Genomic DNA, 25,798 nt, shown 5'->3' with positions numbered 1-25,798 from the left:
TACTTTATGTTTATAGTGTTCTTTCTATCAGTACATAAGTGTTAGAACATGCAATGGAATTATGGAACACACAATGTTAGACAACTGTTTGTATTTTGTAAATCTGGATTTTTTAGTACTAAAAGAATAAAGCAAGCCTTTGCTAGAAAAACCATGAAAATGCCGATGTATGGACTGTATAGCACTCACAGGGTGCAACACTACCAGGCTGCTTGCCCCTACCAAAATTGATAGCATATTTCTAGGTGAACTAGAAATAGTAAAAGGTATAATATATTTATAGGTGAGCTATAAAATAAAACAAGGTGCGATACAGTTAGAGTTTCTCCGCTGCTTTTTTGCTAAGATAAGGGTAAAGAGTGATTTATACATTTTTTGGAGAGTGCACAGTTTGTGATCAAGAAAACTTTACTGATGATATCCAATTGGTAGGGAAAAAACCAACCAAAAACTACTGTATACACATTTCCTGTGTAGCATTTAAAAGGTGACAAATTATTGTTTTCATTCCCCTTGGAAGAAATATGTTCCATGCACACATGCACTGTACAGTACATATGCCCATAGGTCATCTGAAGATATTAGGTATGAGATGACGTCTGCAGAAAAATTGATAATCTTTCAGTGATTTGCTCATGTGTAGCGTTGAATAAAATCTTTTAAAAATGTACGATTTCCTTTCATGGTATTTGCGCCCCTGATCCTGATCCTGATATTAATTTACTTCTATACCTAAATAACATAAATGAACAATTTCAATATTCAGAAAAAATAAATATACAATTTTTATGTTTTTATCTGTCATTCAGGTGTCCATGTGTAGTCTTTTTTGTCCTTATTCTGTGATATGATGTTCAGTTGATATTTGGCTGCATCTCCAACTCAGTGATGAAGAAAAATGACAGATATTGGTAACCATTTTGAAAAAAAAGATCTGTGTTTCTGATCTGAATTAGATTTTCAGAATTTTCACAGTACTCTCTTTGAAAGAGGATAAAGGGAACTAGTTACATACACTAACAGGCCATTTACCATGTGCACAGTATTTGGCTCTATCCTTGTTTCTACACTAAAGGCTAAAGGATATGCGCTCAGTGTATCTGATGTTCTGGCTGTCTTCTCTCTCCAGACGCACTACTTCGGCCTGTGGTTCCACACTAAGGCTCAGTGGCACAGATGGGTGGAACTGGAGAAAGCCCTGAAGAAGCAGCTGGATAAGTTTGGCAACGAGCCCCTGCTTTTCTTTGGAGTGATGTTCTACGTGCCAAACGTCTCCCGCCTGGAGCAGGAGGTCACAAGGTACGGAAAGCCACTGGCATGCTCCCCTGCAGGGGCTTATAACACCATTTGGGTCCTGGGATGGGCAAAAAACTTCATATTTCACCACACACTATACCACAATTCACAATGAAACCATCCTGAATTCTGCTCCGGTGAAATTCAGTGCTTTAACTGTCCTGTGCAGTCCAGACACATGTACATTTCGTAATAGACATTCTTGCGTTCAGTCACATTGCTGCCTCACCCAGAGAGCTCGAACGGAGTGTGTGAGCATGCATGTGTTTGTGTGCTTGCATGTATGTGTTAGACCTAGGTCAAATACATATTCATCATAAAAATGAACAGGTTTGTGCAGCGGAGTCTAAGTATTTGGACAATGTCACATTTTTTTTGTTTTTGCTCTCTAATGCAAAATGAAATAAAGAATATGAGGTTAAAGTGCAGTCAGCTTTAATGTGAGGGTGTATACATTCATATTGGGTGAACAGTGTAGGAATTACACCCCTTTTTATACATAGTCCTCCCATTTTAGGGGATGAAATGCAATTGCCCATTTGGCTGCTCAGCTGTTTCTTGGCCAGCTGTGTGTTGTTGTATCATTAGTTCATGCACATGAAAAATTACAAAAGCTTTGCAATTAATTCTAGGTGTGGAATTTGCATTTGGAGTGCATTTGGTTGATGTTGTTCTCAACATGAAGACCAAAGAAGTGTCAATGCCAGTAAAGCAGCCCATCCTGAGGCAGAAAAATTGGGCGCATCAGAATCAACTGCTTGGTACATTGTTAAGAAGCAAGAATGCACTGGAGAACACAGCAATAGCAAGCAACCTACTGATAGGAAGTGCCTGATTTTAGCTATGTTCTGTAACTGAAAGAAGGCAACTCTGGTTATTGTTTTTATGTGCGTGGAAAAAGTTAAATCTGGAGCAATGGTAACCCCAAGATCTTTCCCAGCCGTATTTGGTACAGCCAAACAACCACCACAGTTTGGAGTAAGAGAACAATCGTGAACAGGCTTTTAGTGACTAACAGATCGATCGCATAGATTTAAAACAGCAAGCTAGCTTGCTGGGATTGCTAGCCAGGAAAAAGTGCAGACGCCCCCTCTGCAGGGTTTAACCGAACGGGGTTGTTAGCTTGTTGTCAGTGGACTATTAATTAACTAATTGATTGGATTTTTTCCACTCAGACTGGATCTTCGTAAATATATTTAACTCACCTTTAACGTTAGGCTACGAGGTGACGTGTGACATCGACCGATACAGCTATTTGGATCGAACAGACATTAGACATGAACTGGAGAATAATGTCATGTAATGTCTTGTGATAGATTTTCACCAATATAGGTAGGCCACAAAAACATGTAAATGTAATAAAAAAATAAATCAATGACTGTTTGTATCATATAACATTGTATTGAATTGTCTTACTTTGTATTCATTTTTAAAGCTATTAAGACTGGTGTACCCTGCGTTTTTACCCCAGTCTCGGGGTTAAATGTAACATTTCACTCTCGGTACTTTCGTCAAGATTGTTAGTGAATGGCATGTCCCAGAAATTTCATTGTGGTGTGTAGTCATAGTCAAGGGGTGTAGGTTGTTTGTAATAAAAATGATTAATCTATCTCTTGTAATATTTTCAGAATTGTTCCAAATACGGAGACCATTTCCCCCACTCTTCCCTAATCAGGATCAATGAAAATGTAATAATTAGAAATATATCAAATAATAATATATATTAATATCCACAATTTCTAGTACAGTAATTCTATTAGCCAATGGTGTTATCTTATTCCAGCCTTTACTGGTTATAAGTATATCCCATTTAGTATGTTGTGCTACTTTGTTGTGGCTTCTAGCAATTATTTGTTCAGCAAAAAACTAATTTTAAGTATATTTTTGAAACAAGTTAGTCAAGAGTGCTTCTGGACTGTGAAAAATGGATATGAAAATTTTATCCTGGATAATAATTGTATTTGTCGGTTGTTGGATGTTGGTCACTCAAATCACCAAGGATAATAGGTTATAGGTGTTAACATAAAATTAATTGGGGAGTGGAGCTAGCCACTTTTTACTATTTGGCCACAGGATTGCTATATGTGGGTAAAAAAAACTTTAGAAAACTGCCATTAATATCTGTTATTTCTAAATATTACAATTGGGACCAAGGACTGGTTTCCTTGACACAATATTCTGCAATTCAAGACACCTCAAGACATCGCCGTTAAATGAAATTTAATGGTAAGCAGTGGGTTTGAGTTGGCCAGGTATTCCAGGAATCCTCTCCTGGGTCGGGGTGTGGGGTCGAGGGCGACTCTGGGGCACAGGAGGGACAATGGCGGCCGCTGTGTGCGCAAGCACAAGAGGCTGTTGTGCTGTGGCCCCAGTGCGGTCAGCAGTCAGGCAGGAATGTTGGCAGGGTTCCCTGGCGTGGGAGGATGCTACATTCCTGTGCAGCAGAGTGCTAAGGGCCCAGGATCACTGTCTGACCCCCCCTCACCCAGATCACTTTAAGACACTGGTGCATACGCTTGCGCATACACACTCACAAACATATGCACACACATACAAACATTTACATGTGTTACATTATACACTCTCTTCCCTGACTCACACCTCTCACTCTCACAGTGCAACTAAAAGATCGTGGTGGAGAGATGAGTGACTTTTTGGGAGAGCAAACTAGTGACTGGAACACTGAGGGAGAGAGGTGGAAGCTGTCTTTTAAAGGGCTGGGCTCTGTAGTGTCTTTTTTGTATAGCTGGCTGTGTGTTCTGTTTTCTTTTTTTTTTTTTTCTTTTTTTTTTACAAATTACCCAGGTGGGGAATTCTACGCTTGAAGTTGAAATAAATCACAGACATAGATAATGGTAATGGCAGAAACAACAGTGCAATAAATAATACTAATGTCTTACTGGCAAAACCTATTTATAGTTGATAGACCTCAGTTTGTCCTGTTCAGTTATGAACTTCCTCATGATTTCTCTACAGGATGTGAAGAATCAAGACAGTACTTTCACACCTGTCCTAATGAAAGCTGGGGAAGGGAGGAGGGACCTGTGCTTTGGAGTGAGATTGATTAGTTTCAGCACTGAGGGGAAGTGTGCTCAGTGTTTTCTCCTTTGAAGTGGTGTAGAGTGTGCCTGACTGATGTGAAACTGTATCCAGGGACCTTAGGAAGAGTCTGCCTTCACTCCAGCTGCATGACTGCAGGGGGTTTCCTGGCATGAAAGTCGGGTCCCATCTAGAATTAGGGGTCGTGCAACCATTTGTCAGAAAGCATTTCATATTGGGTATTTTCGAGTGGGGGTGGCGTTGGGGACAGGAAAAAGCCTGGGAAACAAAATGTCAGATTATTTCCTGTCCATTTCAGAATGATCAAGCCAAACTCCTGGAATGGTGGAATACATTACATTACATTACAGGCATTTGGCAGACGCTCTTATCCAGAGCGACGTACAACAAAGTGTATAACCATAACCAGGAACAAGTATGACGAAAACCCTAGAGAGAAGTACCGGTCCAAGTGCAGGGAACAACTGCATAGTTCAACTTGGACCCTGAAGGTTAAACTGATTAACACTAACACAAACGAGAACAGCAACAAAGCAGTCTATGGAAAAATACAAGCAGTAGTTAAGACAGTTGCATTAACTAAGTCACCAACGAAACAGCTGCCTAGTTACAACCCTAATCTTACGGTCATTTAAGAGATTACAGGGAGGTAGGGAGGGATGGGGAGAGGTGCAGCCTGAAGAGGTGAGTCTTCAGTCGTCGCTTGAAATGGGTCAGTGTCTCAGCTGTTCTGACCTCCACGGGGAGGTCATTCCACCATCGTGGGGCCAGAACAGACAGGAGACGTGTTCTGGAAGCGCAGGTGCGAAGAGGGGGAGGTGCCAGGCGTCCTGAGGTAGCAGAACGGAGGGATTTGGCTGGCATGTAGGGTTTGAATACACCAATAATTTTAAACAAATTCATTAAAACATAATATATGGAGAACAAAATAGGCCAGCTCTTCCAAGGGTGGCAATGTGACTTGGGCAAAGGGGGACTTCTATTAGAAGATGAACCCCTTTCCAACTCTGAATATGTCATTTGAATTATGACAACGGAACTCAGTTGTGTTCCTTGTTTGCTTTATCAAAATACTTCACAGCCGATTATAACATCTGCTCTGACTACATTTTCTTTTAGAAAACTGATTTAGATAATAATCTAAAAGTTGAATGATGCAACATGTGGATTATATGCCCATGAACGGTGGCATCTGGTTTATTTTCCATTGTCTGTTGATAGTTTGTGGCACATGTTGTGTGTTAATTCAATTTAACAAGTCAATTCATTTTGGTCTTTAAAATATTTAGATAAAGAAACTTTTCCCATGTATACCCCTTTCACACTGAAGCAACGACCTGGGTAAAACCCATGTTTGCCATTGGTGTGAAAGGGTCAACCTGCATTATCCAGCCCGGGGCCTTGACCCTGCTCACAACACGGGATTTATGCGGGTTTGATATCGGTCAGCTTCGATGTAACGGGGACATGGGCTACTCTTCATAGCATGGTTAGTTGACCAACCCTCGATTTTGTCACATTTCACTGGCCCAAATTTACTGAATTAGTGCTCCGAGTCTTACTGCCGTCATGCAGAAATGATGTTCTGAAACTTCTATATAAATGATGGAAAACATATTCTTGTAAATATATATTAGAACCAAATTCCTCAGGAATTTTCTTCATTTTCGTTCACATCAGTGAACTGTCAATTCAGGAGTTAAAATACTGGGTTAAGCCAGCGTAATGGCAAACTACATTGCATCTGCTAGCCACTTGGCTACCAAGCTGTATTCGCCAGAATAAATTAAACGTGTTCAGACGCAAGCGGGCAGACCCGGGTCTTGTATGAAGAACAAGGACCTGGTACCCATGACCATAGTGTGATATGAATGGGTCAAAGGCAGGTTGAACCCATGTTCAATATCCCGTTTCAACCCCAGGTTTTGTGTGTGAAATGGGTATTAGAATGGATTACTTCAGTCCCTGTAGGTGAATAAGCCTGGAGTGGGTAATTACCTTATGAAACTTAATCAAAGTTTTCCTCTTCACTTTATCACATAGCCAATTAAACTTGGTTAATGCATTTAAACACATGTGGAGATATGTGGAACAATTTGAGTTAAGTAAGTATTCCCAAGCTGACCCTCCTTAATGAAGCCTGCTGGCTCAGCTTGACACTTCGTTATTTAATGTATCCCCTAGGATCCCCAATTTGAAGTCATAATTCAATTATTTCTACCCAATCATATAATTTGGAAAATTTTCCTTAATTATGAAGTTATATAAACTTGCAAAACTGAACAATTTCACGAGTGGCAGTGTGACTTAGGCTTTTTTAACTATTGCAATTTTGTCATCAAATACACTTAATCTTATTAAGGGCATGTGCAGTTCAAACCAAAAGAAAAGGTCTGCTGCTGTATCTCAGTAAGGTCTGCTTTATTTTCTGCAAGTAGCAAGAGGTTTGTGGTCAGTACCTGGCAAAGATACCTGCCATTTGGAATATGTAATAGTGTAATATTTTTTGTTCGCACTTTTCTAGCAGGCTAAATTCAGCACACTTTTTACATCTCTGTAGCAGAGCACTGAGAACCACGCAAGCTGTGGGAAAATAGCCTTTTGCTGCTTCAAAATTGCTTTCTACTATCTTGGTAATTTAATTAAAAATAAAGGCATGAATTAATACATAAAGACATAATACACTTTGTGAATCTGTTCTTGTCATTGTTCTGTTAGGTTTTATGTATGTTTTACAAAAAGGAAAAGAGTATAATTATTTCTTGTCAGTGAAACCATTTGGTTTTATTTGATTACTTAAGACATCAGGACATAGTCAACTGCGTTTATGTTTATTGCAAATGTTGCCTCTACCATAGCTTCAAGAAAGGTTATGTTTGGATTTTACTACAGTTTGTACAGTTTATACTTGTACAGTTTATTTAAGTGGTTTCAGTTACACCTGGCAGGAAGCTGTATTGCTTATGACCTACCTATATGTGTTCCCATGCACAATGGCATTCAGGTATGAAAAGGCAACAGAATACCGCACAGATAATTTGTTGCAAAAATATTTCCTATCACAGTAGCTCCCATCATTTGCTAACCTATTTTTGATGTTTGTATAGATGAACACAGAGGTTCTTGTTTTGGTCCTGCAAAGTTAACGCAGAAGAAAGAAATCTTGAAGCTGTCTGGTCATTACTTGGATTCTAATGCCAAATTATAGCAACAATAATACAATAACTATCAACTTCTTGTAATTGTCAGTCGGGAGTCATTGTAAAAGCCATTGTTGTGTTTGAATTTGGTTTACTTGAGTCCTATATCAGAATAAGATGAGCATCCAGTAATCACTAGAAAGAAGTTTATTGTTATTATTATTTTTATTGTGTAGTATTCTGTTAACAGGATGGGAAAACCTACTATGATACTGTGATATGATACTGTGATACAGTAGCCTGTGCTGCAAACACACTTGGATAGTTGTGTTTTCTTTAGAAAGCAATTACTGTAATGCTAATCATTTTAACAGGCTCAAGCTACAGTCAATTGTGCATTTGACACAGTTAAAATACAGATTACCATCAGAGACCTGAACTATTCATTTTAATGTGTCAAACCCTCTAATCCAATAACAATTTAATGATAAATTGTACTCTTAGCTGTCAAAATAGATTTTACTCTGAACAGCTTTTTTTTACATACCAGTTGTTTCCCTCCAATACATTATTACATGAAAATAACTTTTTGTGTACCATATACTCCAAATATTTGAGGCAAAAGTGGAAAATGACTATATTATTTAATATTGTTTGCAATGGGGAAGTTCACCTCAAAGCTCCCATCTCCAGAATTTTCTGGCCACAACTTTTTTTACTTTTTATTATTGAATCCAGAAAGAAGTTAGGTCTGCATTGATTGATTGCCCTCAAATTGTCTGAATGTGTTTTTTTGAATCTAGGAGTTTGTCTGCATGTGACCCCTTTTTAGTACTTCATTGGTTGCAAAGAAAGTTGAATAGGAGACTAAGAAAACTAATGTATTGAGAGGCAAAAGGATATACCAGTGCAAATTAGTGCATTTAAATTTAAATGGCAAATTAGTGGATTAGTGTAATCCATTTGCCAGCCAAGATACTTTTGTTTTGAAATTTATTTTGTTATAAATCTCATCAGTTTAATTGCAGACTTGAACATATTACTGGTTTTTATCATATAGCATGACCTTTTTGTTATTAAACCAATATATCTATGAGTTCCAAAATATTAATTTATTTGGCTCAAAGAGTTTTGAATCTAATGGAAGGGATGCCATTTTAGTCTCGATTTGAACATTGATTTGAACATTGTGCCATCTCATTACAAACTCTATTGTAATCATGCTTTGTGATACTGCTTTTCTGTGGCCAACATTGTATTGTCAATACAAACCCCAAATAGCCAATGCTAATGTCGGTGACTTAGTGTGGCTAATGATTTTGCTATTACAAATGTTCTTATAAACATGTTTTAGATTATTGGATTATTCAGAACAACAGATTTAATTGTGAATCTCAAATGTAAATCGCTACCTACTTAAGGAGGGTGGACAGTTCTTCCTGCACAGAATTTGATTTCTAGAGAATTCTATTCTAAACCCTACTCTTCAGGAGAGGGATAGAATTAAAATGCAGTTTATCCTGCTTTCACCGTTTCCCTAGTGATTGCATGCTGAGTGCAGATGGAAGGCCATTTGAATGCTGATTGGGATAAGTGAAATTGCTGAGGGCAAATGGAAGGCCATTTGAATGCTGAAAAGTGTTAAGAATGGCCTTTGAATTAATTTGACTATATATGGTGATTTGTCAGATTTTTATATACTTTATTTTTTATGTGAGTAAGGATCAATGATTTAACTAGTTCTGATTTATGATTCATTCTTTCTTATGTGTATCTGATTCATATACTTCCAATGTGTACTTAATTTATTTAATTGATTTGGCATGGACGTGAAGGAATAGTTTCTTTTTGGACATATAATGTTCATAATAATGTCACTGTAAATTTACATTGTGAAGTGTAGCATGTTTGACATCTGACAACATGTATTCAGTGTCTGAACAAATCAATTTCAATATAACTTTGCTTCTTCCTGTTATTACTGCTATTTCTACATCTACTGCTACTTATATTTCTACTACTACACGAATATGAAAAGGCATTAAAAAATCCTGGAGACTGGCCATCTGGCAGCTTTGTTGTGCGAATTATCAGAGCTCCCACAGAAGTACAGATGGGATTTGTTCATGCTTTGCTGATTGAATAATCACACCACACTGACACCCCCCAATCTTCCCACATGTTGGAACTGGAAAGGCCCCTCAAGAGCTCTGGTGGACTGAGGATAATAACCAAATGCTGAATTATATGCTTTATCATTAAACAAGTGGAAAAATTGTTGGAGACAAAAGCTAATGGTGGTGACTATGTGTTGGTCACTGTTCCATCATCATTTTGTGAATGTGTTTAGTCCCCACCAAATTCATTATTTTATGTAATATATGTGTAATTTGATTTTATGGGTTCTATATTGAAGACATCCATGTACAGAAAATATTCTGTAAATTCAGAGAGAAGTCAAGCTGTTTTTTTTTTTTTCTGAAGTTGTCATATCACAGTGTTCCCTGGACAAGGACACGTCTCTGAGACACATTTGACTCATCTTCTGTTTTGCCACCAATGGTATTCGTTCAGTTTCAGTAATTAAAGGGTTACCAGCAAAGAGAGCTTGCTCCTCAAAACCTCTGTTGGTAATTATAGGCCTGTAGAGGAGGGCAGAGAAAGATTATAGCTTCTGTCTGAGCAGTCAGAACTGTGTAGGAGCAGAAAAAGGGCTCACTTGAGAAGAAAATGGTTTGATGTTGTGTTGCACACATTTAAAAATGCTATCGATTGCTAAGCAGTTTAATGGGGTCAACATTGTCATATCAAAAGTGGCAATATTTGAGTAAGATGCACAGTTACAGAAATGGGCATTTTGACTGTGACATTTTTACCATTATTTTCTTGTGCTGAATATTTGATTTTTACAACAAGATTTATATTGCAAAAGACATTCGGCGTTTTTATTCATTGCTTGATCAGTTATGAGTTCAGTTATCCCTCAGATGATATGTTCCAAACTTGTTAGAATACTAGTGAGGAACTTAATTCATTTTGTTGTGTGAATGTATGACTTTGTAACATTATTTATCTATTGTTAAATTTGATGTTATGCCATCAATATAAAAATATAGTTGTTGGCACGTGAAAATTTCAGGCGTATAGTATACAATGCATATTTTATGTATTACTTTGCTATCATTGAATAACATGACCCATAAGAATGCTTTAAGGTGCAAGACATGTGGGTTTACCATCGTGAGTTCCAAACTATAAGAGATTGGTACCCCTTCTTCCACTATAAAGTTTGTCATAAATGTCACCAAACTAAATCATATAATTCAATTAAAGCATCTCAATGGATGAGACATTTTGTATTTATGTATCATTCTTGTAGATCCTGTGATTACAAATTGTGGCTGGCGCTAAACACACAAAAGTGTTTTTATCTGTTCAAACACTACTTTGATTCATGACTTCACTTTTCAAATGCAGCATTGACAGATTCCCATGTGCATCATCTGAAGCCCCATTAACATGCTGTGTTGAAAAAGAGCTTTAGCACATCTTTCACGAAATGATTGTAAACAAGGTACATGTTGTGTCTAGTCTAGTTTGTATGTACTGGCCAATTGATATGTGTGTGCCCTTCCCACTATCATCAAAAATAGAGCTATAACCACATTTAAAAATAATAGAAAATAAACCAAAGGTGCCCTACAAAAGAACTATAAAAGAAAACATGGTGTTTACTGCAGCTGAAATAAGTCTTTTAGACTTACTGAAAACTAGGCAGAATTAAATGGTTTTGTCTCATCAACAGAAAAAAACACAGTCTCAAAAGTTCTGCAGGCAATCTTTCATGGTCGAATCTTGTCCTCGTTAGATTATTCTCCTGTGTAGAGATTAACTGAAATGAACCCCCTAAAGGGTCGTATAGCCCAGTGGTGTGTTGGTCTTTGTTTTGGTCTATAGTCTATTGTTAAAAAAAAGTGTCAAAATACCCGCCACATGTGAAGGCCAAGTCATTATGTAGTCAAAATATTCTCTCAGCAAGCCTGTCTCTCCCCAAAACATAGGAGTGACCCAGATGGCCCTCCACTGTAGGCCATATCCCACTGCTGAGTTATTGATTCTTGTCTTATTTTTTTCTTTTTTCTTTTTCTTTTCAGGTACCAATATTACCTTCAAGTGAAAAAGGAAGTTCTTGATGGACGTCTGCAGTGCACTGTGGAGCAGGGAATTCGGCTAGCTGGCTTGGCTGTGCAAGGTGAACTTGTGGAGCTGTAGGAAACCCTGATATTTCAATTCAACCACTAGAAAATACTCAGGCTCCTGCAGAATTCAGATTGGTCAAATGAAAGGGTTTATATCGTGTCCAGCTAGAAATGTGTATACAAGGTATATCTCTTAGGACAGGAGGTGAAAATCTCTGGTATTGAAATATAATCCACATAGTTTCCATTTCAGCTTTTTGTTTCAACAAACAATGCTCATCTTATTAAAATTGCAAAGTTATTATCTCTTGTATGGTTGCTATCTGCATGGAGGTTTTTGTACCTACTAATGATTGCAGTTATAGGCAAAATTAATCGGGACAAATCTTTCGATGTAGAGTGATCTTGGCGACTAAATCAAATCAACCCTGATGGAGCAGAGTACACTGTTCATTTAAAATGAACTTGGATATTTTATTGTCATTGCATTTTAGGTTTGGAGAGGGTAATGAGCCAATGGCATAGATGCATGTGACTAGTTTTGTGCAGTTGTGTTTTGTGTGAGTTTATAAATGATAGGTTTTAGTTAATTTTAGTCTTTCATAATGATTTTTTTATACTTTTGAGTTCACAAAAAATACAGTGGGTTGATCATTTTTATTAAATCAAGAATAAATATTCATAGCTTTGAAATAGCAGAAGCATAGCTGCAGAAATCTGAAATATTTTGTGACTCATATTTTTTATTTTCGCACAGCTGATTTTGGAGACTTCAACCAGTTTCACTCCCAGGATTTCCTCAGGGAATATGTACTATTTCCAGTGGTAAGAACATTGTTTCACACAGTACCACTTTAGTATTTCATTCTCTCTCTCTCTCTTTCTCTCTCTCTCTCTCTCTCTCTCTCTCTCTCTCTCTCTCAATCTCTCTCTCTCTCTCTCTCTCTCTCTCTCTCTCTTTCTCTCTTTCTGTCTTTCACTGGTGACTGTTGCAACATGTTTACATTGACCAGTTCAATTGTGTCGGTAGGCTCTATCCAGAGAGTAAAGCTATTAACCAGATTTAAGCTTCCTTGTGCTTGAAACAGTCAAATTCTCTGGTTAATGAGAATTAACAGGAAGCTGTTAAGTTTCATGAGCATGGCCCACTAGTTCACACCAAAGGACACTCATGACATTAGCAGTCAACAGGAAATTTAACCATGACTTTCCATTTGCTATGTACCAGAGGGGCTGACCTCCCAATGTTTGATTGAGCCTGTTTTTAAGGGAACAACTGACTCATCCACCAGTAAAAGAGGGGGAGGGCAGTTAGGTCAAATTCTTTAACACCCCCACCCTTGGATAATGTGCCCTCGGGTTAGTGGAGGAGGGGTCAGATGCATGAAAGTTTGTGATTGGCAAGATGAGAGCAGCTCTCTGATAGCACAGCTGTGCAGAACAGGGGCTGGACTCTCAGGTGTTTGGCAGCCCAGGGGCAGGCGTTCCTCCTTTCACAGTGCTCCTGCACTACTCACGCATACCTGACTAACACAAACAAATGGAACCTGGAGGCTCAGCACTGAGAGAGAGAGAAGTGCTTAAGGGCAGCCTTTTCCCCTGAAATCCCTCCTTCCACTTCTTTTCTTGAAATTCATACTGTAACTCTGCTTTCACTGGTCTGTTTGCAGACGAGAAAGGACACTGCAGTCTAGTTCTCATTTTAAACAGTTGCTAGCTGCCAGTTTAAGTTGTAAGATTTTACTCCTTTCCATTGAGTCTCTCTCTCTGTTCATCTTGGTACAGACCTGGTCACATGTGGATGAGGTGCTGGAAGAGTGGACTCACAAAGTGGCTGAAGAACACAAGAGTCACTGGTTGGTCCTCAATAACGACCTTTCACTCACTGATTTGGTGGTTTCTATTCATGGTGACTCCTTGTTTCTGTAGTCCAAGACAATTCACCAATTTGCTTGTTGACTTTTTTAAACTGTATTGTAAGTATTGTGAAACTTAGTCCAAACTATAAGGTTTGTGATTTTCCTCTATGATATGATACGATACTATGATACTTTGTGTGATTGCTCAGAAATTTGTCTTGTGTTGCAAGTGCCAACAGTTCCGCATAATCATGAGAGACACATACCTCTCAAGGCTTCTGTTTTAGTTCTACATTCCATTACCAGTTAGAGGCAGAGATCGGTTTTTTGGCCTGCCAAACTGCAAATGAAAGATTACCAGACAATTACAGATGAGTCAGTGAGAGAGATTGTTGTACGTTGTTTTCCAGTGGAATGCAGCCAGCAGAAGCAGAGTTGCTGTACATAAAAGAAGTAGAGAAACTGGATGGCTTTGGGCAGGAAAGCTTTGCTGCTAAGGTATGTTTACATGCTTGCGCTGTTGGAATATAATGCCTCATAAAACAGTTCCTACTTCCCCAATTTACTCTGACCTGCTCTTTCTCCACAGGACAACTACACAAATGACATCTACATTGGTGTCTCCTTCATTGGCGTGTTTGTCAAGCACCGAAATGGAAGATCAATCATGTTACACAGGTGAAAATTGGTCTCAGAAATTGGCTGGATTTTTTGTTGTTTTTTCTTCCTGTGTGTCTGTAATGAGATTCTGCCTTTTGTAGATTTGTAGAATTATTAACATTTTGTGTAAACTGTGTGGTTTTAATATGGCATGTATCTTATTTTAGATACATGCCATATTAAAACCACACTGTTTTAATATGGCATACTGTTTTGAAGTTCACAAGGTAAATGCAGCTTGATTCGGTTTTTTTTAAGAAACTGATAAAGCAATAAACAACCTGTGATGACTGCACTCAGACCGGAGAGAGGAGAATTATACAGTACATGCCACTCAAGTACAGCATTTTAGTATAATGTGAATAGATTGTGACATCTTAATTGCAGATGGAAAGACATTGGCAACATCGCCCACAATAAGTCAGCTATCACCGTGGAGATAACAAGCAAAGACGACACCATCATGTTTCACACTGTGAGTGTTGTGTCTGCAAGGGTCAATGCCAAGGCCTGCTCTCCCCTAAATGTCCTTTTGCTGTTTTGATTTTTTTTGTTGGTTTTTTTTTTATGTAAAGGGATTATACATTATTTTAATGTCAGCATGGTGTATTTTTATTTTTTTTTTACCCCTGAAGAACATTAGTAAAGCTTACATTAACAAAAAACAGAAGTGATAAATAGGAGAATTGCAGTTAATACATTCTACTAAGAGAATGACCAAATTGTCCTGTTGTTCTGTTTTTCAGGATGACATGGAAATGGCCAAATATATTTCAACACTCTTCACTGCCAGACATAAATTCTACAAACAGAACAAAATATGTGCAGAGTGAGTCAAGAGTTTGATTCCATTTATTTTAATATTTATAAAGGGACACCCCAAAGGAATGGAGGTTTGGATTGTGTTTGTTTGCTTTATTCCTTGCTTGTTTGTTTGTTTTGTTATGGTTGCTTTCACCTCCACACCACATTACTGCTAGTGGCTGGAGGACAGCTTTTTCCTTTCCTTCCCTCTCGTTACCTCTTTCTGTCATACATACACACACACGCACACACACACACACACCTATATATACAGTATATTTCACAAAGATTCACAATCCCTACTGCCTACTGTACTGTACATGGTTCACTTGATACACTGACATGAAATTAAAGCTGACAGTCTGTACTTTAACCTCATAGTCATAGTTTCATTCATTTAATTTCAAGTACATTGTGCTGGAGTTGAGCTAAACAACAAAAAGTGTGTCACTGTCCAAATACTTATGAACTGCACTCTCACTCTCTCTCCGTAGTGTTTGGAAAAGTAGATAAATTTACTTTGTTTGACAGTAATTTTCTTTTATTCTGGTGTTTACCTTTGAGCTGTTCTGTGACCAGCAAATTGGAGGATGAATTTCCTGTAGAGTGACTAAGGAGAAAAATGTGTTTTTTAACTAAAGAAATGTAGGCTTATAAAGGAGAGAGATGTTTTGAGGAAAAATTAGCTTAAACCCATTTTAACCTGGCCCTGCTTCATGCATTATGAATTTATGTGATTGGTTTCTTCATAGGCCAGCCCACTCCCCAGCACCAATTCGGAGACGGCCCACGTGGAACCGGTCCTCACTGGTATACTGCTGCGACCTTCAACCCTCAAGCCCGAACACCAGGCCAAGCCCCACACTCCTCAGAGCAGATCCTTAGCCCCACCTTTCAAGAACTTTATGTTTAACTGACAAAATGTGAAATAAAGTGCCTTGTGCAAATTTCTGGAATTAATAGAATATTACTAGAATTAATAGCCCTTCCCTCCTAAAATATTTAATATTATGTGGTTAGCCTGAACAAGTTAAAGGTTTTTTTCTGTTATATTTTTTGTTATATATATATATATATATATATATATACACACATCTGAGGCCTATTTAATAAAAAAAAATATATATATATTTATTTATTTATTTTTATTTTATTATTAAATAAGCCTCAGGTTCAAATGTCATGCACTAGTCACTGTTCTGTAGCATCCAGTGAAGGACTGTTTGGAATTTGGAACACAAAAGGCAATTATATTTTTGGATGGGACAAAGGATTTTGAAATGTGGGTGGTAACGGTTGGTTTGGGTTAACCTTTGAAAAACAGAGTCTGAAGCATGAATTATAGCCTTTCTGGTTGCTGTATTCCAGCCTTGGTGACCTTGCATTTGAGAGATTGATTTCCGCAATTACAATGGAGGCAGTGATTTCATTTTTTCCCTCACTGGTAAAACAATGATTCTAAATGGGGCACAATAGCTTTTCATAAAAACCCCATGTGTTTTCTGATTATCAGACTTATTTCAATTATTGTTGCATTTTAACCCTTTGGTTCAGGAAGGAATGCAATGGAATGTTTTCCCCTCTGCTTTGCAGCAGAGCTTTGACATGGATAAAACAACACATTGGCAGTATATGGTTATTCTTAAGCCCTTGTATACTGTATCTGTATTGGGTTTTTAGAGGATGCTTCAGGGCTACTGTGCTTAATTTCATATGACCAGAACCAATTTCAGAACAAATAAGTTCTTTGTCCCTTGTGGATAATTTTGGCTTTAGAATGAGCACATGTACCTTAAATTTGAATTATTTTGCGGTCACAACTATGCAGCCAAACTCCCATTTTGTTGACCCAAATGGAACCCCTCATAGTTGTGACCTCATCACCTTCTTTACATGAACTGAAGTTTGATTGATTCTCTCTTTTTTTGTCTCGGTAGCCAAGGCCACAGTCCTGCATCATCCAGCCTATGCACTCCCAGTATGCAGAACATTACCAGGAAACTCAGAGTTCGCAAGGTACATTCATTCATTTAATCAGCTATCCACATCCACACATTAAAATTAATTCCCATTCATACAATGTGGCCATATGGTGAGACCTATTAATTAAATAACAAAAGTTGATTAATTAAGTGGTAATCACAGTACCCACCCACCAAGGCACATATTATGTTAGAGGCTGAAGAGTTGTGTGACTTAAATGTGCACTGTAAGTTTGGACTTTCCACTACTCACCCTGTGTTCTAGAGAAACTAATCAGTTAAAGTCAGTTAAAAAGTATTCAGATACCAACCACATACCACTGATGTAAGGAACCCATGTGTGACTGATTCTTTTTTGTTAGTGCAACTATACATAACTCAGATTTCCAGTCTTGACCGTATCTTGCACTTATTCAGTGGACACAATGCACATTACTTTTATTTCCGTACAACACATTTATACAGCTGGATATTTTACTGAAGCAATTCTGGTTAAGCGCCTTACTCGAGGGTATGACGGCAGTGCCCCACCTGGGAATTGAACCTGCAACCGCTCAGGTTCAGATCAGTTTGCTCATCATGGTACTATGCTGTTGCTGTGAAAAATAATAAATAAGAAAATATTTATATGAGAAATGTATATCACAAGTCCGGTAATACACTTTGATGGGCTGAATAGGCTGGTCTTATCACTTTGTATGATGTTATAATACACTCGTAAAGAAATGCTATTTAGTTTTGTTTTCCCCTCTTTCCCTTTCACAGACAGTATTTTCCATGATGACCCCTATTACAAGTCGGAGACAAGCCTGGATCGATGCCCAGTAGAATTTGGCTTCCGGAATGGAACAGTCCCCAATGGAAGCGTGTACAGCACACCCAGCATGAACTCCATCCATGCCTCGCCTATGTCGTCCAACCTCAGCATCCCCAGCAGCGACGTCATGCGCCCCGACAACATCCCCAGCCACCGGCACAGCGCCATTATTGCCCCCTCCTACCGGCCCACACCGGAGTACGATGCCGTCATGCGGCAGAAGTGCCGCCTGCTGCCTGCCGCTGACTGCCACAGCCAGTCCCTGCGGAGCCTCAACATCAGTAACACCTTCGCCTACCGCCAGCCCGAGGCCCTGGTGTATAGCCAGCCTGAGATGAGGGAGCGGGGCCACTACCCGGGCCCTTACGGCCCCCAGGTGAGCTACAGCAAGCCCGTGGCTACCTTGGCACAGGCGAGCCCAAGTTGCGTGGTGACAGCCGGTGGCCAGGCTTCGGCGGGTAGTGCCATCTCGCACACAGTCAGCACCCCAGAGCTGGCCAACACCAAGCAGCAGTGTGCCCAGGGCTACAGCAATGCCACCCACATGCTGCGGAATCACCTGTCCCGCCCACCGCCCCCTTACCCCTCCTTCCGGCCAGCCACTAGCACCCCTGACCTGGCCAGCCACCGCCACAAGTGCATGGGGGGCAGTAGCCCGGAGCTCGTCAGTCGCAAGGTGCAGCTGTCGGTCAAGACCTTCCAGCCGGATAGCTCGACGGTGGTTCGACAGTCCATGGTCCAGGAGGTCAGTGAACCCCTTACAGCTGCCAAGCGCCATTCGGCCCTCGGCAAGCGCCACAGCCTGGAGGTGATCAGCAGTATGGTACGGGGCATGGAGGCCATGGCCCTCAAGACTCTCAACGCCCCCCTGCCTCGCAGGAACACAGTGAGGGAGCAGGTGGCTCCCTCTCCTCCCCAGCCAGCCCCTGAAATGGCCCCGTCGAAAGCCCCTGAAGATATTTACCAGCATAAAAAGACCCTCTCCAATGCCACCATGCTTGTCCACAGCAGCGAGAGTGAGGAAGAGGAGGAGGAGACGCCCGACTTGGATGTTCGGATTCCAGGGCTCAATGAGGACATTGGTGCCCAGCTGCAGGCTGCCCTGGCAAAAATCCCCAACAAGCCCCCCCCTGAGTACCCTGGACCCCGGAGGGCAGTTAGCAACAACACTCTGCGGCAAAGGAACCATGCGGCGGCCGAGGAGGCAGCGCGGGCCCGGATGACCAAAGCAGGCCACAATCAGGGTGGTGCTGGGGCCCTAGCGCGCTCCGAACAGCAGGCCAGCCTCAACAGTGCCGGCCTGGGTCCCTCCATCTCTGAGCCTGACCTAACCAGCGTCAAGGAGCGCGTGAGAAAGGAGCCAGTCAAAGAGAGGCCCGTGTCTGAGATGTTCTCCAATGAGGACAGCATCGTGGAGAGGGAGATCATGCAGAGGGTAAGCTTTGGATTTGCTTCGTTATTACATTTAAGCATTTAGCAGACACAGATATCCAAGTGACTTAACACAGCTACTACTGCACAGGCCAAATATTAGTCCACCTTTAAAAAAAAATAAAATAAAAAAAACTTCAGGTAGAGAAGAATTCAGTTAAATCACACATTTATTGAATAATAAACCAAAATAAAAACTTACCTCAAAGTATCCTCCTTTGGCTTTAAATCCAATTAAAGAAATTATTGTATGTCCACTCAAAGAGGTAGAGGGGAAGAACGATTGCCATAAGCCACATAATAATGAGCAGCTGCAAAATGCAAAAGTTAGACACGTGTGGGATGGTATTGAGCAAAATTTGAAGAAGGAAATGGGAAGATTCCATAAAAACAAACTTCCCCGCACCCACACATTCCCAGTCCCTAATTACATTAATCTGAGACTTCTTCCCTTGAGGTAACATTAGGCTCATGGTTTGCATGATTAATGCTAATCTTACACTGTGTGAATAACAGCGCTCAACAAAGTATAGTTTTCATACAAATATGTTTCTCTGATCATTTGCTTAGTCAAGGAACCTTACGAATACATGCATATTTCTGCAGGGCGTCAGAAAGGCAGGTGACGACACCTTGAGATTCAAACAACGCATGAAAATTATGAGCCGCAAACCTACAACCACCAAGCACACCTGGCATACCACCTAGCTAGACCTAAAAGCTAGACCTCTGATTAAAGCAATAATTTTTTTGGTGCAGTGTTGTGTGGTGTAGAGGTGTGTGTATATAAACAAAACTAAAGAAAAAAGAAACAAAATGTGGCACAACTACTAAGGCAGTTCCCCCTTCCCCTTACTGGCTGAGAAGATTACCACGTACAGGAGTGTCCAACACTGCCTCCCTCCTGTCCTCTTTGCCAACAATGTTATTTCTTCATTCAATTATTAGTTTTGGTGGAAAAAGGACAATTTTAAGAAAACAAGCAAACAAAAACAAAATGCATGCAATGGTGAGGCAACAAATTGTTGACAGTCTGTGGTGTAGGAGGTTGGAATGTGCTCCCAAAGAGTGCTTGGTACAAACAGATAGTATCTAAAAGAAAGTATATATATTTCACAAAATGGAGCAGGGAGCTACCTATTTGAAATGCCATCAGGCACACAACTCCATCTGTAGGTCTCCTTTTTATCAGTGACAGAATTTTAACAATATGTGCGCAACACAAAAATGGATAGAAACACAAAACTCTGTCAACAGTCTCATCTTCAAAAATACTAGCAAATTTCTCCTCCCCTTCCAGTCAGATGGTCTTTTAAACTTCCTGTTGAAGGAGGGACTGCCCTGCTGCACATTATTAATGTTGCAGTGCATGCCAAATTAAATAAACAAAATGGAAACAAAATGTGTTTGTATGGAGTAAGTGACCCTATCCTTATAAATTGCACACAACACATAGAGACCAGATTCACAGAACACCTCAAGATCCACACGCTTTTATTTTTATTGTTTTGACAACAATAGTGTGTGAGAAGGGTGGCATGGTGGTGCAGTGGGTAGCACTGGCACCTCACAGCAAGAAGGTCGTACAGTAGGTTCGAATCTCAGTTTGGGGCCTTTCTGTGTGGAGTTTACATGTTCTCCCCGTGTCCACGTGGGTTTCCTCCAGGTACTCCGGTTTCCTCTCACGGTCCAAAGACATTCAGGTAGACTAATTGGAGACTCTAAATTGCCCATAGGTATGAGTGTGTGAGTGAATGGTGTGTGGTGTGTCCTGCGATAGATTGGAGGCCTCCCCAGGGTGTAATCCTGCCTCTCGCTGAATGCATGCTGGGATAGGCCTCAGGATAAGCAGGTATAGATAATGGATGGATGGATGGATAGTTTGTGAGTTTATCTGTAACACCCCTACCCCCCTCCCTGGCCCAGTTCTGAATGGTTGTTTTGGAACATCAAGGACCCTGGCTTAAAATTACTGGAGATTTATTTTGCTAATCCCATGTGACCCTCAGTAAGTAGGTCAGGGTTGATCAATGCTGTGAGTAAACCAAAGGGTCAAGTTCTAACAGGATCAGAAGTAGCCCAGACAAGCTGGGAAGGGAACTCCATAGTCTGTCATGCAGACCAGGAATGCCATACCGTATTCCCCCAGAGTAGGAAAAACACCAGCGTGCCCTAGCATTTGGCTATGCCCTACCATTGTAATGACGGCAGGCTTGTCCTCTTTCCTCAAGACGCTTGAGAAACAGAAGATGTCAGTGGACTCTCTGAAGAGGCCCCTGATGATGGCGGCCCTGAACGGCCTCTACATGGCCCGCATGCCGGTTCCTGAGAGCCAGCAGAAGGATGTGGCCAAATGCTCCACCGATGAACGGGTAAATCCATCAGCTGCTGAACATTAAGTGTTCTTTAAAAAACTGCATTGAATTGATTAACTGACATAAACAGATCTGTCTGATGTTTGAAGGTTTTATTTAGCAGATTTAGAATGTTATGTTAACTGCTGCTTAACTTCTGCTTGGGTGAAAGTGATGTAACACAGTTTTAAAATGGATACCAAGGAAATTATTTTCAGGAAGTCAATATAACATTTCAACATGAATTTTGGCTGTTCAAGTACAGCCATACATTGTGCAATGGAATAATAAGAAGGTGTGTACATCAGATTAAACACTTGATTCAGTTTTTAAGTTAGCAGAAAAGTGTACTTGCTGTTTTTTCCCTTCTTACAATTTCTCAAATGTTGAGTAAGGAAGGGGCAGGCAATTCTGGTCCTGGAGTCTCACAGATAATTCTGGGGTTTTCCTCAGTCTGGCATGATTGCAGTTTGATCAATTATTAAAGGTCTGACTGTATTCCTGAATATTCTGAATGGTGAAATGAGTTACCTTCAGAGCATGGCCGCCTACATCCATTAAGCTTACTAATTAATCCACTTATGTAGTTAGGTGGGTTTGGATGCAATACCCAGAAACCTCTCTGGTGCTCCTGTACTAGAATTGCCAACTGTATATTGTACCACCAGTAGTGTATACTGGTGGTACAATAATGTAGAGATATTTATGGTTTTGCCAATTCAATAATTAAAGCTGTACATTTTTTAAATCTCCCTAAAGACTATCTTGTTCAACACATTTAAAACGTTGAATTTAGTCTAAGATCATGCAGTGGTGGTAACTGAAATAGCACCCCTGAAACTGAAAATAGAATTAGTAATATTCAGTGTATTTGTGATTTTCATCGAATATTGTTCTATAAGTCATCCCAATGAAAGTAGTCAGATTTAAAATATTGTTTAATTATTTCTTCAATAGTCAGATGTTTAGCTGGCTGAATAATGTATGGCACTACTTTGCTTATACATGATTGCCAGGTATTCCTGGTATGACCTCTAAGAGATCTTAATTATGTAAGTATAATTGGAGAAGAAAAATCACATTAACAAACAAAAGATTATTCAATCTGAGGGCAAAGCTGATGGTGTATTTATTATAGAATAACATAGACAAACTGCTAGTATAAGTCTAACTTTATGACACAATAAACATATTTCTGGAAGGAAGATATGTGCTTCCCTTAGGAGAGATGAGGATTAAATAAAATTTTAAATGATGAGTTCATTTTGAATGTACAGTGCAGCAGAATTAAATAATAGACAATTATGACGGAATTAATGTCCTGTCAATGTTATGTAAGTACAGCAGTTTCCCTGGAGGGCTGTTACAAAGTAATTATGCAACACACTAAATCTCTCAGTAAAACATTAATTCAGGTTACATAAAAATCTTGGCTATCTTTAGCACATTTCAGTAAGTTACAATTATACACTGTTTAATTTAATGAGCTGTTCACCACACCAGATTTCAGTGTTTCAGAGCTTACCAGCACTAACTGCTGACAGTTAAAGCAAACAACCTGCTCATGTGATTGACAATTCACCAAGCCAATACAATTCCTGTAATTAATAACCATTTAGCTTCTCTGGACTGTGAAATCTAGCATCTGCAGAATGCCCATGCCTGTAGCCCCTCCCCAAATAGAAAAATAAGACAAACTCAGATCTCCTGAGCTCTGAAACATGGGAATTTGCCTTTCCATAGAGCACTTATGCTTGAGCTAAATGCAGATTTCCTGATGGGGGCTTTTAAGAATGGGACATATGAAGGCTATTTAACTTTGGTCTGCTCAGGGCTCCAATTTACTGTTGAAGTGCTGCGGCCAGGTCAGGTTGGGCTGCACTGAGGTGTTTCTCCATGTTCTGCAGTGCAAACACCTGGAGCGGACCCTGGAGGAGGAGCGCATCTTCACGGAGTACGAGCAGATCCCCAAGAAGAGAGCTGACTGCGCAGCTACCACGGCAACTCTGCCCGAGAACGCCGAGCGCAATCGCTTCCGGGACGTCGTGCCATACGAGGAGAACCGGCTGGAGCTGGTCCCCACCAAAGAGAACAACACTGGCTACATCAACGCCTCGCACATCAAGGTGGGCACCTACAGCTAGTTTATACAGCATCTAATCACTTTTATAAGCCTAGACTCATGAAGGAAGAGCAAACACTGTTTAATAATAATGTTTTTTTTTAAATTTCATTTACTTCCGGTTGAGATTAATTCACATTGTCACTTTGACACTCACCCCATTACTAATTACTACCAACTAAGATAATGATGTTTTTGGTTGAATAAAATTAATGTTTAGCTTACTTGCTAACTAGTTTATTGGTAACATTTATATTCACTAGTAGTTTCTGAACATGATCATTCATATAATAAATGACAGCGACCAATGTAAAAAAATAAAAATAAAAAAAAACCATAGAGATCCTATCATTGAGAAGAAAGAATAGTAGTAGTATTAAGTCTGCATCTGTACAGTGGCAACTATTTTGTCCCACTACTGACAGAATGGAAAGTAATAAGTAGGCATATTTTGAAAGGGTACATGCACATATTTACAATGCACCATTCATACATTATAAGAAGTACATGGAAAATGTTAAGTGCACATGGAACATTGGTAAAATAAAATGGATCCAGGCAGAAGTACTTGAAGAATCATAATTTGAAAGTTGTAATTTTCACAATGCATTGCACTCAGAAGATGTGGTATTTTCTCTTTTCAAATCAAAAAATCGAATCAATTCCATTTGTATAGCACTTGTTACAGAAAATTTCCCAAGATACTTTACAGAGCAGCTTAAAAAGAGGAAAACCTGGCCTGACGCCCCCAATAGAAAGCACATGAGGTAAACTCCCCAGTGGAGAGAAAAAAACTCCCCAATGGGAAGAAATCTCAAGAGGAACCAGGCTATAGTGAAATTACAGACTTTTAAATGACTATGATAAATGCTGGTTGCAGAACAGTAGATCTGCCATGTCTAAACAAAAATTCACTTAAACAAGACCAGGTCAAAACCTAGTATATGGCTGGACCAATGGTGTGACGTCATAACTTGGCCGACCAATGGTGTAACTTCATCACTCATTCAGTCACTCACTCAGTCACAGACATTTGCGTTTGTAGGGCTGGCCCTGCTGTTGCGGTCCAGCCAAAAATATTTGTAAAAGTTGAGTTAATACTTATGAATATCTGAACAGCTATGTGTAATGTTAATTTATGATTGCCATAAGTCATCATTTCCAAGATAGCTTGTATTCTAATCTTTTTTTTGTCTCGCCTTTAGCTAAACATTATCATTAATTGTGTCCAAAGTATTCAAATCCAATATAATAATAGGCTATTTTCACATAAGGCACATGTCAACTGGTGTGATAAAAATTATGAGCTTACCCAGCAAGTTGGGCTAATGGAATTCCCAGGGAATGCATTCCAAAGGTTCCTTAAGGTTGTCGCCTCTCCTGACTGCCTGTTCCATGTGTTTCCACAGAAAGGGCTGAATCATGTGTAATTCATGTGGATTCTGAGTAAACCGCTTATTTCCACATCTGAGCAAAAAAATATCCTCAGCTTGGTCCGCCAGCTGCCTATTGTTTGTGGTCACGAGCCACAATGAGTTGCCAAATTGGTACTGCAATTTGTTATTTACATAATTACATAGATATAAATAATACATACATTTTAGTGGTGGCCTAGGTGATGTGGCTGAGTGACTTCATGAAGCCACTGCAACAAGAACAAGAGGACCTGTTCTTCAGCATGTAATGGTCTGCCAGCTGATAAGTATCTTTTCTTGTTTTTTGGCAGTTGTTATTTGGCCAATGGATGTGGTTTGGCAGACGACTGTGATATGCTGCAATCACTCAGTTTCAGGGTTAAAAATATGGGTGGGATGCCCCCACCACCCCTCTGGAAAAAATCCTCTGCAATGCCTTTAAGCAGGTCTGCTGTGGAATGGGTTTTAGGAAAAATAAATAAAAGAGTCCTCAGATGGGCTTGCAATTATTTAGAGAAAATAATAAAATATTCCACCCCTAGTAAAAAGAATCAGTTGCATTTCATTTTGCCCTCCAAGTAAGTGGTGTTTGTTATATAATGCCGGTCCTAACATTGGTTTACCTTGGTGTGTATTTTGCTCCATTGCTGTTGGTATGC

At 39.7% G+C, this 25,798-nt stretch overlaps 1 protein-coding gene across 2 annotated transcripts in view; it reads left to right on the top strand.

Moving 5' to 3' along the window:
- The window catches only part of LOC135256951 (tyrosine-protein phosphatase non-receptor type 14-like), a 71,343-nt gene that overhangs the window by 40,264 nt on the left and 5,281 nt on the right, over window positions 1–25,798 (top strand). The window contains exons 3-16 of one of the 2 annotated variants that reach the window (XM_064339262.1): window positions 1,130–1,299; window positions 11,651–11,748; window positions 12,453–12,520; window positions 13,481–13,551; window positions 13,965–14,052; window positions 14,144–14,232; window positions 14,602–14,689; window positions 14,961–15,043; window positions 15,771–15,828; window positions 16,956–17,034; window positions 17,766–19,252; window positions 21,480–21,620; window positions 23,510–23,728; window positions 25,329–25,794. In XM_064339262.1, the coding sequence (XP_064195332.1) occupies window positions 1,130–1,299; window positions 11,651–11,748; window positions 12,453–12,520; window positions 13,481–13,551; window positions 13,965–14,052; window positions 14,144–14,232; window positions 14,602–14,689; window positions 14,961–15,043; window positions 15,771–15,828; window positions 16,956–17,034; window positions 17,766–19,252; window positions 21,480–21,620; window positions 23,510–23,728; window positions 25,329–25,343 (2,754 nt within the window). In that variant the 3' untranslated portion in view covers window positions 25,344–25,794. Of the gene's footprint in view, window positions 1–1,129; window positions 1,300–11,650; window positions 11,749–12,452; window positions 12,521–13,480; window positions 13,552–13,964; window positions 14,053–14,143; window positions 14,233–14,601; window positions 14,690–14,960; window positions 15,044–15,770; window positions 15,829–16,955; window positions 17,035–17,765; window positions 19,253–21,479; window positions 21,621–23,509; window positions 23,729–25,328; window positions 25,795–25,798 lie in introns of those variants that run through there. The other variant, XM_064339261.1, reaches the window with a different exon arrangement.

This window comes from Anguilla rostrata, chromosome 6 (genome assembly GCF_018555375.3).
Source record: "Anguilla rostrata isolate EN2019 chromosome 6, ASM1855537v3, whole genome shotgun sequence".
NCBI lineage: Eukaryota > Metazoa > Chordata > Actinopteri > Anguilliformes > Anguillidae > Anguilla > Anguilla rostrata.
Note: the sequence above shows the minus strand (reverse complement) of the source record. Positions and strands in the feature narration are given on the sequence as shown.